The sequence below is a fragment of the Trematomus bernacchii genome, unplaced genomic scaffold (assembly GCF_902827165.1).
Source record: "Trematomus bernacchii unplaced genomic scaffold, fTreBer1.1, whole genome shotgun sequence".
Classification (NCBI taxonomy): Eukaryota; Metazoa; Chordata; class Actinopteri; order Perciformes; family Nototheniidae; genus Trematomus; species Trematomus bernacchii.
In genome coordinates this window covers 9,386,165-9,404,193 of record NW_022987567.1, presented here as the reverse complement: position 1 = coordinate 9,404,193, position 18,029 = coordinate 9,386,165, and the positions used below count along the sequence as shown (strand labels likewise).

Here is an 18,029-nt window from a genome sequence, read left to right as displayed (position 1 = left end):
TTCTTCTTTTTTGATGAAACCCTCTTTAATGGTCACACATGCAGCGCACACAGCACACACGGTGACATTTGTCCTGCATCTAACCCATCCTAGAGCAGTGGGCTTATACAACACCTTAATAGAAGAAAAAAAGACACCTGTTTGAATATTTATTGCTGCTGTTTCCTCCAGGTCTGGGCGGTGCGTTCGGGTACCTGGTGGGAGCGATGGACTGGGGCCACTCTGTTCTGGGAGAGGCGCTGGGATCAGAGTACCAGGTCATCTTCTTCTTCTCAGCGCTGACCTGGGGAGTCTTCCTCACGCTGCACCTCTTCAGTATTCCTGAACAGCCTCTGGATAAAGACCCCTCAGACTCTGGCCCCTCTAAACCCAGTGCCCTCCGCCTGCTGGGAACTCAGAGTAATGGATACGGAGCGCTGGTTAAAGAGCCCGTTTCTCCAGTGGGACCCGGACCCGTCACAGACCTCAGGCCCAGATCCTTCTCTGCTCTGGGGGAAGCCAACTCAGTGACCTCCAGCGCCAAGCAGCCAAACAAAGAGGTGGGTAAAGAAAAAAACATTATTAATCCTCATATTCTTACTTTCTGGGGCTTTTATTTTGAAAAACAAGCATAGTATACAAGTATACAGTTACCCTCTGAAGCCAACTCAGTGACCTTCAGCGCCAAGCAGCTAAACAAAGAGGTGTAAAGACAAGATTAAAAAAAACTTCATTTATCCTCATGTTCTGGTGCTTTTATTTTGAAAAACAAGCATGGATCTGAGCTTCCTGTAGAGATAGTTACTACGCTTGTTTGAGACGAGCTGCGGCTCGCCTCGAAAGTAGACGAGAATAGCCGATCGCAGCCGGGGGAGGTCTCAAAAAACTCGCCTGAAGTCGGACAGCTCGGAGTCGGCTTCTTCTTCTTCTTCTTCTTCTTCTCTCGGTTTTTTGGCGGATTTCAAACAACTTTAAGGTGCATACCGCCACCTCCGGAGTCGGCTTGACTCGGTTTGCATTTATAAATGCACACGGCATCTATTGCACGTCTGTCCGTCCTGGGAGAGGGATCCCTCCTCTGTTGCTCTCCCTGAGGTTTCTCCCATTTCCCCTTTAAACTGTGGGTTTTTCTCTTAAGTGTTTCCTTGTATGATGTGAAACGTAAGGACAGAGGGTGTCGTATTGTCATACTGATATTCTGTACAAACTGTGAAGTCCACTGAGACAAATGTAACATTTGTGATATTGGGCTATATAAATAAACATTGATTGATTGATTGATAAAGAATGGACAAATGTGTTTAATCGTTAATGTCAGATATGTACTAAGTAAATATATTTGTTCCTGCTCAAGATTAGATTCAACTTTATTGTTATTGCACAGATTACAGGTACTGAGACAACGAAATGCAGTTTAGCTTCTAACCAGGAGTGCATAAAGCAGTAAAGTGAAAAGTAATGTACACAATCTACAGAATAAAATATAGAATGAATTGAATGATGAAAAAACAGTGAGGGGTATGAATACACTATACACAGTAGCCTAGCCTAGTATGAACAGTGTGTTGTATGAATATGCTAAGATATATAAAGTATGACAACGGTAAGCAGTGCAAGTATAGTATACAAATATATAGATATTAATTTAATGATGATAAACATTGTGGAACAATGATGAAAAATGAATGGAAGTGGCGACGTAAAACTGACACAAAACAACAACACACTTTTGCCGAGCCAATGGAGAGTTTCATCTCCAGCACGGGGTAAAACCCACCAATGAGCGCTCAGCTCGAGATACCAGCAAGTCGTTTCCCATCAAGCATTTCGCTTCCGCAGCCCGTGGAGAGAAACTGCGCCGCCTCGCCGCGCCTCGCTCTCAAGTCTGCGGGCGTCTTTGTCCCGCGAGATTTCAACGTCTCATGTAGGCGAGCCTCCTGAGCAAGTCGGACAAAATGACTAACCATCATGCAACGCACTAGCAAGACGTTGATCGCAATTGCGCAGGTCTGCGCAGGTCTCGCTTGTCTCAAACAAGCCTATTTTCTTGAGATAGGTATCTTCTGGGTGCTTTTATTTTGAAACATGAAACATTAAACATCAAACATTAAAAACATGGCCAGTGACCTCAAGCGCCCAGCAGTCAAACAAAGAGTTTGTAAAGGAGAGATTACCAAAAAAACATTATTAATCCTCAAATTCTTGCTTTCTGGGGCTTTTATTTTGAAAAACCAGTATAGACCTGAGCTTCCTGTAGAGATAGTATTTTTCTTGGGGCTTTTATTTTGGAAAACTTGCCTCTTCTGTAGCTTCCTGTAATTATATAGTTACCCCTACAGCTTTATTTTGAAAAAAACCTTCCTCTTACTGAGCTTCCTGTAAGGTTCAAGTTACTGTATGGTGCTTTTATTTTGAAAAACATGCAAAGTTACTCTTTGTGGTTTTCGTAAAAAAAATAATGAAAAAAACACGCTTCTTCCTCAGCTTCCTCTAAAGCAACCATTACTATATGGGGTTTTATTTTGAAAAACATGCTTCTTCCTGCGTTTCACGTTAGGATGCAGTTACCGTATGGGGCTTTTATTCTGAAACACATGCTTTTTCTGAGTGTGTTTAAAATATTCCGTTTTTTATGCATTTTCTTACAATCTCAGCAAATCTGGGCTTGACCTACGTAAATGAAGAATACTCCTTTACTGGAAGAACCCTTGTCCAATAATCCTGAGGGTGTTTAAAATGTTGTATAGGTTATTTTCTGCAGAGGAGACTCTTCAACATCCTGAAGTGTGAATATATCCTGTAGTATTAACTATTTTTGAAAACATCTCTCAATCTGTCCGACGCTCCCGAGCTGAGTCTCTGTCTTCTGATGAAAAGGATACAGATCTTTTGAGAAGAGTGCATCGTTATCTTCTTCAGCTCCATGTCTAATTGCCTTTGCTCTATTGAGCCCAGTTAGCTTCCTGACCACCATGAGGTTTCTTTTATGTATAAAAGCTGAATATTGTGATGTCATGTCAGCCTTTGTAGCGTTCATCATAGCCTGAATATGTCGTTGATTGCATGACTTTGTCTTCCACCCGTTTCTAACCCCTGAACAAAGCCCTTAATGTCGCCTTGTGATCTTTACTTCCAACCCTTTCATTCCTTCTTGCTCAGACCCTCGTGCCGCACACGTCTTTTTTTATCTTCAAATCTCTTGAAGTGACACTTAAGCATCACTAGAAAATAAATATCAGAGGAGTAATGAGAGCTACGAGAGGAAAATCTGCTCTGTATGATTCATATTTGTCGTTTGTGTGTGTGTGTGTGTGTGTGTGTGTGTGTGTGTGTGTGTGTGTGTGTGTGTGTGTGTGTGTGTGTGTGTGTGTGTGTGTGTGTGTGTGTGTGCGCAAAATCCTCAAAAGGATAATTGTTTCAGACTGTTTTTTCAGGGGCACCGTACACTCTTGTCTAACGTGTGTGTGTGTGTGTGTGTGTGTGTGTGTGTGTGTGTGTGTGTGTGTGTGTGTGTGTGTGTGTGTGTGTGTGTGTGTGTGTGTGTGTGTGTGTGTGTGTGTGTGTGTGTGTGTGTGTGTGTGTGTCTAGGCCCAGAAGAGGATGACATTCAGGTCGATGATGAAAGCGTTAATGAACATGCCGAGTCATTACCGCTACCTGTGTGTCAGCCACCTGCTGGGCTGGACCGCCTTCCTCTGCAACATGCTGTTCTTCACTGATTTCATGGGACAGGTAATTATTCTTGTTTACCTTTATGTGTGGTGTTCAAATGAAATAAGATCTGTGGTTAACACAAGCTGAAGAGATACACATAAAACATGTCCGTAAATACAACACTGGTGAATTTAAAAACAGCACTCGCTAACAAGTGTTTAAATGAGACGACTAAACTTCATCCAACTCTTTAAAGTAGAGACACTACATACTGATATACACCTGAACATCAGCAGGAGAGGACTCTTTAAAGTAGAGACACTACATACTGATGTACACCTGAACATCAGCAGGAGAGGACTCTTTAAAGTAGAGACACTACATACTGATATACACCTGAACATCAGCAGGAGAGGACTCTTTAAAGTAGAGACACTACATACTGATATACACCTGAACATCAGCAGGAGAGGACTCTTTAAAGTAGAGACACTACATACTGATATACACCTGAACATCAGCAGGAGAGGACTCTTTAAAGTAGAGACACTACATACTGATATACACCTGAACATCAGCGGGAGAGGACTCTTTAAAGTAGAGAAACTACATACTGATATACACCTGAACATCAGCAGGAGAGGACTCTTTAAAGTAGAGACACTACATACTGATATACACCTGAACATCAGCAGGAGAGGACTCTTTAAAGTAGAGACACTACATACTGATATACACCTGAACATCAGCAGGAGAGGACTCTTTAAAGTAGAGACACTACATACTGATATACACCTGAACACCAGCAGGAGAGGACTCTTTAAAGTAGAGACACTACATACTGATATACACCTGAACATTAGCAGGAGAGGACTCTTTAAAGTAGTCTTATATAATTTCAAACTGAATATTTAACTTTAAACCAAAGAAATCAAAGGAATAATGGTAACACTTTATGGTAAGGGTACATGAATCATGCATGTATACTTCATGAACTATCAGTAATGTATAAGTGTTAATAGTATCTCGTATCCACGTCCTCCCTAAAGTAGGCCTCCTAGTCTTGTGTCTTTGCCGACATGTGTTGCTGCTTTCTTATGGGACATGATATGTGAAAATGTGATCTTGTTGGCTTTGGATTATAAATTAAAGTTTGTTAATATTATGAATGAGTTATCTTTAATGGTTTGTGAGCTTTAAGATAATACATGATGTACAAGTATGATACATTAAAAAAAAGTCCTAACTATATAATTGATAATTGAAATTAAGTCCAAAATGATGATCTGATTTGCATTTGTAATATTTCCAAATACATGATGCCTAAATAGACATCAGGGCTGACTCTTTTTGAGGGATCACAAAGATGATTGATGCATGAGCACCAAATGGTTCATAAAGGTGATTTCACATTAATCACATGTTATCTATCAGAGTAAACGACGGAACAGGTCACCACTTTATTTGAAGGGGCACAAACATGATGAAGTAATGACAAGATAATGCTTAGATTACAACACTTGGAATTGCTGTGACTGGTCAATTTTGGCCTGTCACTTTAACTGCAGATCTAAATGAAGAAGACATCATTAATAACTCAGAAGTCATGATGATTGAGATACCTTAGTTGATGCATGAATTAAAGGGGACCTATCATGCAAAATGCACTTTTGTACGTCTTTTCTACATGAATATGTGTCCCCGGTGTTCCAGGGAACTCACCAAGTGTCAGAAAACACAACCCTCTCTATTTTCCTCCATACCCAAATCTCTAAAAAAGGGGCTGCAACGGATCTGATAAAAACTGATCCAGATTTGAACACTGTCCTGACGTCAGGACGGTGGCGCTACGGCTATTGGGCCAACTCCACCAATCAGGAGGAGACAGCCACGGCCATTGCCGCTCGAAAGCGCTGGAGACGCTGTAGTACATATGCCAGGCCTGTAGATGGTGCTGTTCTCACAGAATCAGCCCTTGCTAAAACAGAGCTAAAAAATGTCAAATTGAGCGAAATGAGGCATGGCTAAAATGCATGATCTGTTTGGTATTTTGAAAACAGAAAAGTATAAATATGCCTTATATAGGTATGGTCCTACACTATATTATTCAAATATAGCATGATAGGTCCACTTTAAGGTATTGTTCGTGCATTAAGTCATGCATGAGATACTATTAATCCTTATACATTACTGATAGTTCATGAAGTACTACATGAATGAATTCATGCTTTTTCATGCATGAATTCATGATGATTCATGAACCCTTACCATAAAGTGTTACTGGAATAATCAAGGTTCAAGGTTCAAGGTTCAAGGTTCTTTATTGTCAATCTGACATAGCTACAGAGTAATTATGTAGTTGAAAATCTAATGTCTCAGGCTTCTCCAACAATGCAACATAATAACATAATAACAATAAGAGCAAGAGCAATACAAAAAGAAAATAGTTATAAAATAAAGTGATGATGTGGAATAGTGCAGTACGAGTCTATATACAAGTTATTGGAATGATATATATATATTAGGTATTAGATACATAATACTGAGTAGCAGATGAATGTTTTGAAGTTGTTTCAACAGTCAATCAACCGTTCAACCGGAAATAAAACAAGCTGCAATATGTTTTATATGTATCTCTGTTTTGTTTGTGTTGGAGGGTGGTCACCTCCTGCTGTGTCTCATCTCCTGCTGACTGATATTTTAATGATTGTTGACACTTTTCTCCGTGTGCATGCTGATCAGGATGTTACCTCTCACCACGGCTCATTATGAGACAAAATGTAATCTCACACTGCAGGCTTTGTTATCAGGAGAACACACAGTGAGCTCCTGCTGGGTGTGAAAGGAAGGAATAAAATAGTGTGTTAAAAGAAGCTGGCATCTGATATCAATATCAGTGAAGCTGTATTTTATGAGCATGCACTGCAGGGGTTATCTTTTATGCACGGATCAATTTCAGGCTTCCATAACATAACGTTTTCTTTCATACTGGGGGAAAGAAAACATGAACATTACATATTTATTCAACCACTTTTGTCTGTTTGCATCTGTGGATTTCTCTACCCTATAATATTCAGCTGTGTCTGAATTTCACAATCCATATCTTTCAAGGCTGTTTTGAAAGATATGGATTTTTCTCTGAGCACAAATCTCCACTTCAGTAGCACTTACTGTACACACAGTTAACCGTCCACGTTCATCTCTTTATATCACCGGCAGTGTTTTGCACTCTGTCACACACTCAATTACACAATTTATTACTAAAAACATGCAGAAAATATACTTTTTATGGCAGTATTTTATGATATAACGACATTCCCTTTGCAAAAGCCTTTGACTCTAGTAGGTCGCAAAATGAAAAAACAGTTTTGAACCTGGTTTTCATCCAATAATCACATTTCTGTGACCAAAATGTTTGCAAATGAGCCCATGAAAATCACATTTCAGAAAACTTGTAATAGTAAAAAGTATTGTCGTCATGTCTGTAACCACCTGGGGAAGTTTCATTATGATATCTATACGTTAATTTTTGCAGTGAGATATAGGGTCTTGTTTTTAGACAATACATCATCTCATTAAAGGGGACCTATCATGCAAAATGCACTTTTTGATGTCTTGTATACATAAACATGTGTCCCCGGTGTGTCAGGGAACTCACGCAGCGTCAGAAAATAAAACCCTCTCTTTTCCTCCGTACCCAAATCTCTAAAAACGGGGGAACAACGGAGCTGATCCAGATTTGCGTCCGATATGACGTAATATCTGAAATGTGGACCCACGGCCCAATCAGAAACGTTGCTATCAGAAACAATGCCCGACTGTTTTGGACGTAATATGGTCTGTGTTTACATTAGCATCGCTAACACTCAGAGCTAACCTGTACTGGAGAGCATATGTGTGAAGAAGCAGGAAATAAAAAGGAACTCACCTTGTCAAGAGAGAAAGCCTTTGAGCTCCATACTGTTTCAGAAAGAATCCTTGATAATCCATGATATGGCGTTTCATCACGGCAGTATTTAGTTTAGACAGTAGCTGCCGGGTCCCACATGAGCTCAGCCCCCTCCTTTTTTCTTTTTATATCAACAATTTTTTTTTTAAAGCTTTATACCCCAAATCAGCACTTTTGAAACAGGAAGTGAAATAGAGGGATATGAGGCATGGCTAGAATGGGTGATCTGTTTGGTATTTTGAGCAAAACACTTCATAGACATGTTTTTTATATATTTTTAATATATCTGAGACCTATGCTATTGCCTAAAAATGTAGTTTCTGTCAGTCCAAAACCTAAAGAGATGTGCTTTTAATGTGATGTAAAACAGGAAATATTCATATATGAAAAGCTGAAAAAAGTATTTTCTGACAACATAACTTAAAGGGGACCTATCATGCAAAATGCACTTTTGCACGTCTTTTATACATGAATATGTGTCCCCGGTGTTCCAGGGAACTCACCAAGTGTCAGAAAACACAACCCTCTCTATTTTCCTCCATACCCAAATCTCTGAAAAAGGGGCTGCAACGGATCTGATAAAAACTGATCAAGATTTGAACACTGTCCTGACGTCAGGACGGTGGCGCTACGGCTATTGGGCCAACTCCACCAATCAGGAGGAGACAGCCACGGCCATTGCCGTTCGAAAGCACTGGAGACGCTGTAGTACATATGCCAGGCCTGTAGGTGGTGCTGTTGCTCACAGAATTAGCCCAGAGCTAAAAAATGTCAAATTGAGCAAAATGAGGCATGGCTAAAATGCATGATCTGTTTGGTATTTTGAGAAAAATGCCTTATATAGGTATGGTCCTACACTATATTATTCAAATATAGCATGATAGGTCCACTTTAAGTCAAAAAATCTTATTTTGAGTTGTATCTCAGATTTTTACATATTTATTTGAAAATCACCAACTAACATCAGAAAACAGAAAAACTTTTGAGCATTTGCGGCTTACAGTATATTGTAACAACATTTCCTGATTCTGGTCAAATATAGTTCAAAATAAGTTTCCCAGCTAATTACAAGATCTGATTTATCTAAATATCCCTTCTTATTTCAAGAGATCTTACCAAGCACATGTTCACTTGTTCTATTGGCAGATGTTTGTACTTATTTCAAGTGAAAACAGCTTGTTTTCATTATAGTTTAACTTGCTTTTGGAGCAGCATTTTTTCAAGTGTTTAATGTGTTTCTCTGTTTGTTTTGCAGATCGTGTACAAGGGGAATCCGTATGCAGAACATAACTCCACGGCCTACAGTAGGTATGAGCGAGGAGTGGAAGTGGGCTGCTGGGGTCTTTGTATCAACGCTATTTCCTCCGCTCTCTACTCCTGTAAGTAACCCAAAGATTGTTATTATTGTTGATTTTTATTTCACACACACACACTGGAAAAAATGCTGCTCCAAAAACAAGTTAAACAATAATGGAAACAAGGTGTTTTCACTTGAAATAAGTACAAACATCTGCCAATAGAACAAGTGAATATTAGCTTGGTAAGAGAACTTGACATAAATCAGATCTTGTGATTAGCTGGAGAACTCATTTTGAACTATATTTGAGCAGAAGCAGGAGATGTTGTTACAATATAATCCGCAAATGCTCAAAAGTTTTCTGTTTTCTGTTAGTTGGTGATTTTCTAATAAATATGTAAAAATATGTGTTTCATCTGAGATACAACTCAAAATAAGATTTTCTGACTCAACAAGATGAAGCATTGTCTAAAAACAAGACCCGATATCTCACTGCAGTGTCACTTCTGAAGTTATTATGTCTTATATCAGGTGTAGAGACATATTCTGACTAGATATTAGACAAATATACTTGGTAAGATTTCAAGTTTTTGTCGTGCAGCCATTAGTCTCCAGATGTCCTGAACCCACATCTCTATCTCCTCTGCAGCAAAAATGCCTGCCTTGTTACTGCTTTGCTTGAGGATTTCAATAGCTTTTCATAGCAGGAGCACACAGCAGTCATCCATAGAAACAAAACAATCAGAAAGACAGGGAGAGAAATAATGTGCAGCAGGCAGAGCGAAGTTCAGCCAAATAACAAAATAATGGCATCGCTGGCCCTCCGAGTGTGAAATTGGATCTTTTTACATTCTGGAAACAGAGAAAATAATAAATAATCAACCCAAGTATCCAAAAACTCTTGATGAATTGAAGTTAATCGGGGCAGCATTTAAAAGCAGCAGCAAACTATATAAATAAAAAATCTCACACAACTCGTGCAGCAGTCTCATTTGCATGCATTTCTTTACTAAAACCTCACTTTTTTAAAAGCCCTTTTGCATGCACAGATGCACGAGCGAGCAACACATCAGTCCGAAGTGAATTAAATATTAAGGTTTTATGAAAAATGCATGTGTTGGGAAAATAGTGAGCGTGCAACTGGATGAATGAGACTTGGATTAAACTTCTTGAGCTGTGTGAAACTCTCTGTCTACCGGGCCATCTTCGTTCCTACCCTCACCTATGGTCATGAAGGATGGGTCATGACCGAAAGAACGAGATTGCGGATACAAGCGGCCGAGATGGGTTTTCTCCGCAGGGGTGGCGGGCGTCTCCCTTAAGGATAAGGGGAGAAGTTCAGTCATCCGGGAGGGACTCAGAGTTGAACCGCTCCTCCTTCGCGTCAAAAGGAGCCAGTTGAGGTGGTTCGGGCGCCTAGTAAGGATGCCACCTGGGCGCCTCCCTAGGGAGGTGTTCCAGGCACGTCCAGCTGGGAGGAGACCGAGGGGTAGACCTAGGACCAGGTGGAGGGATTATATCTCTTCTCTGGCCTGGGAGCGCCTTGGGATCCCCCAGTCAGAGCTGGTTGATGAGGGGAAAGGAACGTTTGGGGCTCTCTGCTGGAACTGATACCTCCGAGACCCGACCACGGATAAGAGGGAGAAGATGGATGGATGGATGGATGGATGGATGATGGATGGATGATGGATGGATGGATGGATGGATGGATGGATGGATGGATGGATGGATGGATGAATGAATGGATGGATAGATGGATGGATGGATGGATGGATGGATGGATGAATGGATGGATAGATGGATGGATGGATGGATGGATGAATGGATGGATGGATGGATAGATGGATGGATAGATGGATGGATGGATGGATGGAATGGATGGATGGATGAATGGATGGATAGATAGATGGATGGATGGATGGATGGATGGATGGATGGATGCATGGATGGATGGATGGATGGATGGATGGAGTTGTGTGAATACAGTCGATCTGGGGTTAAACAAAGCGCACATTTACCCCCATTCCTCGAGAATTTCCTAAAAATGATTTGATGCTTGGTCCACACGTGATGGAACGGGGTGAATAATTGATGTAAGAATACTGGCTTTGTGGGTTCCTTTAAAATCGATACTGGGAGTCTATTTTCTTCGTATTTAGAGGCTAGGAGAAGTTTTCTTATCGACTTTTTCGAGAGATAGGAACAGCTTTACTTTGAGATAACTTCTAAACTGGAAAAATGCTGTCTTTAACTTTCAATGTAACTTTGCTCATGTGGGCTACAAGGTTTAAGTCCAAAATGACAGCAAGACAACATTGTTCTCGTGTGACGACAGGTTCAACAGCCTATTCAGTTTCAGTCGTGTCTCTTTTGTACCCTTAAGTTGTAAAACATTGACACTTATGCATTGTTTCACGGAGGCCAAACACACAGAGACAAAAGCTCATTTTGCTCAAAAGTTTTAAAGACGATGTATAATTGTGTGTCATCAGCATACGGTCACAACTTTAGCAAATCTACTGCACACTAAGGAGGATTTAATCATATTTAGAAGATAAAGGAACATGATCACATGACTTCACCACCGCTAAGCTAAAGGCGGCTAATGTTGGGCTATGAAGGAACTACAGCACGGTCACATGACTTCACTTCACCACCGCTAAGCAAAAGGTGGCTAATGTTGGGCTATAAAGGAACTACAGCACGGTCACATGACTTCACTTCACCACCGCTAAGCTAAAGGTGGCTAATGTTAGTCTATAAAGGAACTACAGTACGGTCACATGACTTCACGTCACCACCGCTAAGCTAAAGGTGGCTAATGTTGGGCTATAAAGGAACTACAGCACGGTCACATGACTTCACTTCACCACCGCTAAGCTAAGGGTGGCTAATGTTGGGCTATAAAGGAACTACAGCACGGTCACATGACTTCACGTCACCACCGCTAAGCTAAAGGTGGCTAATGTTGGGCTATAAAGGAACTACAGCATGGTCACATGACTTCACGTAACCACCGCTAAGCTAACGGCGGCTAATGTTGGGCTATAAAGGAACTACAGCACGGTCACATGACTTCACGTCACCACCGCTAAGCTAAAGGTGGCTAATGTTGGGCTATAAAGGAACTACAGCATGGTCACATGACTTCACGTAACCACCGCTAAGCTACCGGCGGCTAATGTTGGGCTATAAAGGAACTACAGCACGGTCACATGACTTCACGTCACCACCGCTAAGCTAAAGGAGGCTAATGTTGGGCTATAAAGGAACTACAGCACGGTCACATGACTTCACTTCACCACCGCTAAGCTAAAGGTGGCTAATGTTAGTCTATAAAGGAACTACAGTACGGTCACATGACTTCACGTCACCACCGCTAAGCTAAAGGTGGCTAATGTTGGGCTATAAAGGAACTACAGCACGGTCACATGACTTCACTTCACCACCGCTAAGCTAAGGGTGGCTAATGTTGGGCTATAAAGGAACTACAGCACGGTCACATGACTTCACGTCACCACCGCTAAGCTAAAGGTGGCTAATGTTGGGCTATAAAGGAACTACAGCATGGTCACATGACTTCACGTAACCACCGCTAAGCTAACGGCGGCTAATGTTGGGCTATAAAGGAACTACAGTACGGTCACATGACTTCACGTCACCACCGCTAAGCTAAAGGTGGCTAATGTTGGGCTATAAAGGAACTACAGCACGGTCACATGACTTCACGTCACCACCGCTAAGCTAAAGGTGGCTAATGTTGGGCTATAAAGGAACTACAGCACGGTCACATGACTTCACTTCACCACCGCTAAGCTAAAGGTGGCTAATGTTAGTCTATAAAGGAACTACAGCACGGTCACATGACTTCACGTAACCACCGCTAAGCTAACGGCGGCTAATGTTGGGCTATAAAGGAACTACAGCACGGTCACATGACTTCACGTCACCACCGCTAAGCTAAAGGAGGCTAATGTTGGGCTATAAAGGAACTACAGCACGGTCACATGACTTCATGTCACCACCGCTAGGCTAACGGCGGCTAATGTTGGGCTATAAAGAAACTACAGCACGGTCACATGACTTCACGTCACCTTCGCTAAGCTAACGGCGGCTAATGTTGGGCGTGATGACGTTTAGTCGTCTCATTTAGACACTTAGTCACCAATGGGGTATTTATTGACGTATTTTACTGTTTTCAGACGTGCAGCGCTTCCTGCTCCCGTACATCGGTCTGAAAGGATTATACTTTGTGGGATACTTCACGTTCGGCCTGGGAACCAGTCTGATCGGACTCTTTCCGGACATGATCGCCGTGCTCATCCTCTGCAGCGTGTTCGGAGTGATGTCCAGCACGCTGTACACCATCCCCTTCAACCTGATCGCTGAGTACCAGCTGGAGGAGGAGGTACAGTACCTAAAAAATACATGTTTTTCAGAGTGAAGATGCATTCAAAGATTCAAAGGTTTTATTGTCATATGCACAAAGCTACAGTGTAGAAATGGCAATGAAATTCTTCTGACCTGAGCTCCTCCAACAATGCAACATATATAATAAAATACAAAATACAAACTAGTGCAAGAAGTCTATAGGCCTATACATGTAAATAGAATATGATATGTACAAGAACAGAATATGAAATTAAATAATGTACATTAAGACAACATTAAATACGGTTTATTGCGGTGATAACTATTTAGATAAATAAGTAGATTGCAAGATGACAAACAGATGAATGTTTATCGAGGCACTGTACAGAGCTCGGGTGTTTAATAGTCTTAAAAAACGTAAAAATAAAATGTGGGTACAGAAGGGAAAAAACGGGCATCAGTCACCAATATATTCCTGCGTTTCATCTAAAACGTTGTGGTTTTAAGAAAGGTTTTCTTAAATAGTAGAATAGAGCAATGCCGTAAGAAGTATTCTGGTTCTTTAGTATTTAAAATGACTGTTTATTGCATCATTTAAATATCATTTTGTGGATGTATGGCTTTGTTTTGGCTTTCCCACTAACCGAAATAGTGTCTTTATTAGTTCTGTTTTTCAGACCAACGCTCCCAAATCCAAATCCATTTAGGTTTCTGTTATTTATGACCAGTGTTGGGCAAGTTACTTCCAAAATGTAATAGAGTACTTATTACTTATTACTGTCTTCTTTAAGTAATAAGTTACATTACAATATTACTGTCTCTGAAATGTAATGAGTTACACTACTTTTATATTAATTTGAGTTACTTTACCAAAATAACCGCAAAAGAATGGCTAGGTATTTTAAATGCTAACATGTAGTTTCGTGCAGCTCATTATACATCCAGTGAAGGGCGATGTGGTGTAGCATAACAACTGTGTTGGCCATTAAGGCTACTAACAACTTCTATTATACGGCTTAGTTGAATACTCGATTCTGATTGTAAATTATTAACATGTGACACGTTGTTAATCCAGTACAGACCACTGTCAAGGACTATAATGAAGGTTGCTAAAACGGGGCAGCAGTGATATCATAAACCTGTTAATGTACGCATTCAAACGCTTTTTCTTTTACCAGCTGTATTCACCTTGCAGCTGCAGCTATGTGGCTTTTATCCTGGATAAAGTGTTTAAGTCATGGATGTTTAAAGTTTAACGTCTTCATATTTGTCTAATATTAGTTGACTTTTCATTCAGGAAATATATGACGTGCTGCGCTGTCAGTACACGGCTTCTCCATGTTTGTGATTGGTCGAACACTCCAAATACAACCCCTTTTATGTGAACGTGCGCCTAACTAGATAGGACACGGCTGGCTTGAGCGATCGAGTTGATAGCCAGCGTCGTAGGACCGTTTAGCGAGAGCGTTTTTTTTTTATTATTTAGTCAACCGGATAATTCAAAACATATCCAGGATATGTTGAACTAGATTCGTAGTATACCCCCCTGGTTTACTAATCTACCGGCACAATTTTTCTCTGGTGTCGGAATGTCTCGCGATGTCAGTCAATTCCTAAAAAACAAAACACCATTTCATTTCGGGTTAAAATGTGTTGTAACTGCGTTACTGATAATTGTAACGGGTAGTAGGCTATATTACCCACATTTCATTAGTAATGCGTTACATTACTTCGTTACAGCAAAAAGTAATACATTACTGTAACTTACTGTCATTTTAGCTTTATTAGAAATATTTGTTATTATTTGTTACTATGTGTTAATATCAATTCAATTGTAGGCCTATACACAGTTTTGTGGATGCATAGCTTATTGAGAATTGTTTTAGGAACATTTTCTTGAAGGAAAGAAGAGAGCAATGTTGTAAGAAGTATTCTAGTTCTTTAGTATTTTAGATGTCTGTTTATTGCATCATTTAAATATCATTTTGTGGATTTATGGCTTTGTTTTGGCTTTCCCACTGACCGAAATAGTGTCTTTATTAGTTCTGTTTTTCAGACCAATGCTCCCAAATCCAAATATTATTAGGTTAAAGTAGTCGTGAAGAGAGGAAGGTCTCAAAAAGCCTCAGTCACAAACGTTGAGTCACACTTTTAGTTGCAGAAATGTAATGAGAAGTCAGCCGTGAAATTGAAGCACACTTTGCATATTGAAGATGTCTGAGTCACAGAAGAGTGTACCAACAAAGAAGAAGCTTATTTGAGTGTGGGACTACGATCATTATATCGCTGCAGAAGCTTTATACTCGTGAATAAATAATAAAATACAGAGTTAGGAGTAAGTTGCTGGTAGAAAAACACTGTTTGTTTTCTTTCAAAGTCTCCCGCAGTCAATACCTCATTAAGACGTATCGAGGCGTGTGTCGAAGCGTCTGAAAAAGAACAAGATACTGGAAAAGAAATATATAATATGCTCTTTTAAAACTCCCCAGAGCTGAGTCTTTTTACCCAGATATTGATTGCTTTCTGGCTGCCTTCTTAGTTTGACGAATGTAATACTCAAACTAGAATCTGTAAATAGCTCTGTGCATTCTAGAAAAACACTATATCAATTAAATGTGTTGTTGTTATGTAACGTTACCTGTTGTGTAGATTCTACCACACCACAATCTACATGTTACGCTTAATTTATTCCATAATCTCCATATTTGAGACTTCAAATAAACATGTGTGCATTCAAAATTACATAAAGTAGTGATCTTGTGGTCAGTTAAATGTCAGAAAATATTGAAAATGCCCATCAAGTCCATGATGTCTTCAAAAATGTAGTTTTTGTCAGTCCAAAACCTAAAGAAATGTGCTTTTAATGTGATGTAAAACAGGAAATATTCATATATGAAAAGCTGAAAAAAGTATTTTCTGACAACATAACTTAAAGGGGACCTATCATGCAAAATGCACTTTTGTACGTCTTTTCTACATGAATATGTGTCCCCGGTGTTCCAGGGAACTCACCAAGTGTCAGAAAACACAACCCTCTCTATTTTCCTCCATACCCAAATCTCTAAAAAAGGGGCTGCAACGGATCTGATAAAAACTGATCCAGATTTGAACACTGTCCTGACGTCAGGACAGTGGCGCTACGGCTATTGGGCCAACTCCACCAATCAGGAGGAGACAGCCACGGCCATTGCCGTTCGAAAGCGCTGGAGACGCTGTAGTACATATGCCAGGCCTGTAGGTGGTGCTGTTCTCACAGAATCTGCCCTTGCAAAAACAGAGCTAGAAATTGTCAAATTGAGCAAAATGAGGCATGGCTAAAATGCATGATCTGTTTGGTATTTTGAAAAAAAGTATAAATATGCCTTATATAGGTATGGTCCTACACTATATTATTCAAATATAGCATGATAGGTCCACTTTAAACACATTCTTTTGTTGTCAGAAAATATTGAAAAATGTCCATCATAGTTTATCAAAAGTCCCAAGGTTCTGTCTCTAAATGTTTCCTCAGTCCAAAATCAAAAGACATTCACTTCAATACGATTTCAAACTGAGAAACGCAAGAAAATCTCCATATTTGAGACAGCATTTTCTACGTCAAGATGCGCTAGAATTTGAAAATACGCAGCCGAAAAAAATGTGCCCCTTCCTTCAGACTTCCTTACAGAGCCCTTCCACCAACACACATGAACGCGCACATGACCCTTAAAGGCACTCTCTGGCACCAAAAACACATCTTTAAAAAACCATGTGGATCAAGGAGGTTCTAAACAAGGTGAAGTTGGAAAAACTGAGGTTCTCTCTTGGAGGTTCTTTAAAGAAATATGGAGCCCTTGTTTATCTTTCATAGAAACTCTGGATAGTATGCCTCACAGATCAGATGAGTCCTTTTGGTTCATAATATTCTTATTGTAAGAATATTTTTGCTTACATTTTTCCCTTATTATTATTATTATTATTATTATAATTTGTTTTGTGTGTGCTTAATTTAGTTTCTTACCTGAGGTCAAGGCGGGGTGGGGATGGGGGGTGGGATGTTTAAAATAGAAAACTAAAAGTGAGCATTATTTGTATATCCCTTTCTTATTCTGTAAGTGTATATTTTGAACTTTTAATGCTCAATCAAATATATAAAAAATATGTAAATCTCCAATTTTTCGGATTCTGACACCCCTCCTGTTCCTCTCTTGTCTCCTCGTGGTGCGTTCAGGAGCAACTGAAGCTGCAGGGATTACCGGGCCTTCAGCGGGGGTCGGGTGTGGACTGCGCCGCCCTCACCTGCATGGTGCAGCTGGCTCAGATCCTCGTGGGCGCCGGACTGGGAGGTCTGGTGAACCTGGCGGGCAGCGTGGTCGTGGTGCCGCTCTCCGCCTCCGTGGTGTCGCTGTTCGGATGCATCTTCATCGCAGTCTTCATCAAATACGTGGACTAACTCGATACAAAACATGTCTCTGATTGGCTGAAACACCAAACAGATCATTGCAGCATCCCATAATCCTCTCTCTTTCAGCCCTGTTTAGATGACAATAAGGAGCCCCTCCCCACGCCCCTCTGAGAGATATTTGGTTAAAAAGAACTCAATGGTGCTCTAGGAGGAGATTCAGGTGATAAGGTGGGGGGGGGGGTTACCTTGGTTGGTGATTGGCTAATGGTTACACAAGCCAAAACAATCGTTATGACATCACAAAGTGGCTGTTCGGATGCATCTTCATCAGATACGTGGACTAACTCATGGCTCATGTACAGTAAAAGTGTTTTTATGGTGTTGTTTGAATAAAT

At 40.4% G+C, this 18,029-nt stretch overlaps 1 protein-coding gene across 1 annotated transcript in view; it reads left to right on the top strand.

Annotated features, from left to right (window-relative positions):
* slc45a2 (solute carrier family 45 member 2) overlaps positions 1-17,721 on the top strand; it is a 32,257-nt gene extending 14,536 nt beyond the window's left edge. Inside the window, exons 3-7 of the mRNA XM_034126051.1 lie at positions 172-539; positions 3,568-3,711; positions 8,838-8,961; positions 13,082-13,287; positions 17,461-17,721. Coding sequence (XP_033981942.1) covers positions 172-539; positions 3,568-3,711; positions 8,838-8,961; positions 13,082-13,287; positions 17,461-17,682 — 1,064 coding nt within the window. The 3' untranslated portion in view covers positions 17,683-17,721. The remainder of the gene's footprint in view (positions 1-171; positions 540-3,567; positions 3,712-8,837; positions 8,962-13,081; positions 13,288-17,460) is intronic.
* Positions 17,722-18,029: the final 308 nt, after the last annotated feature.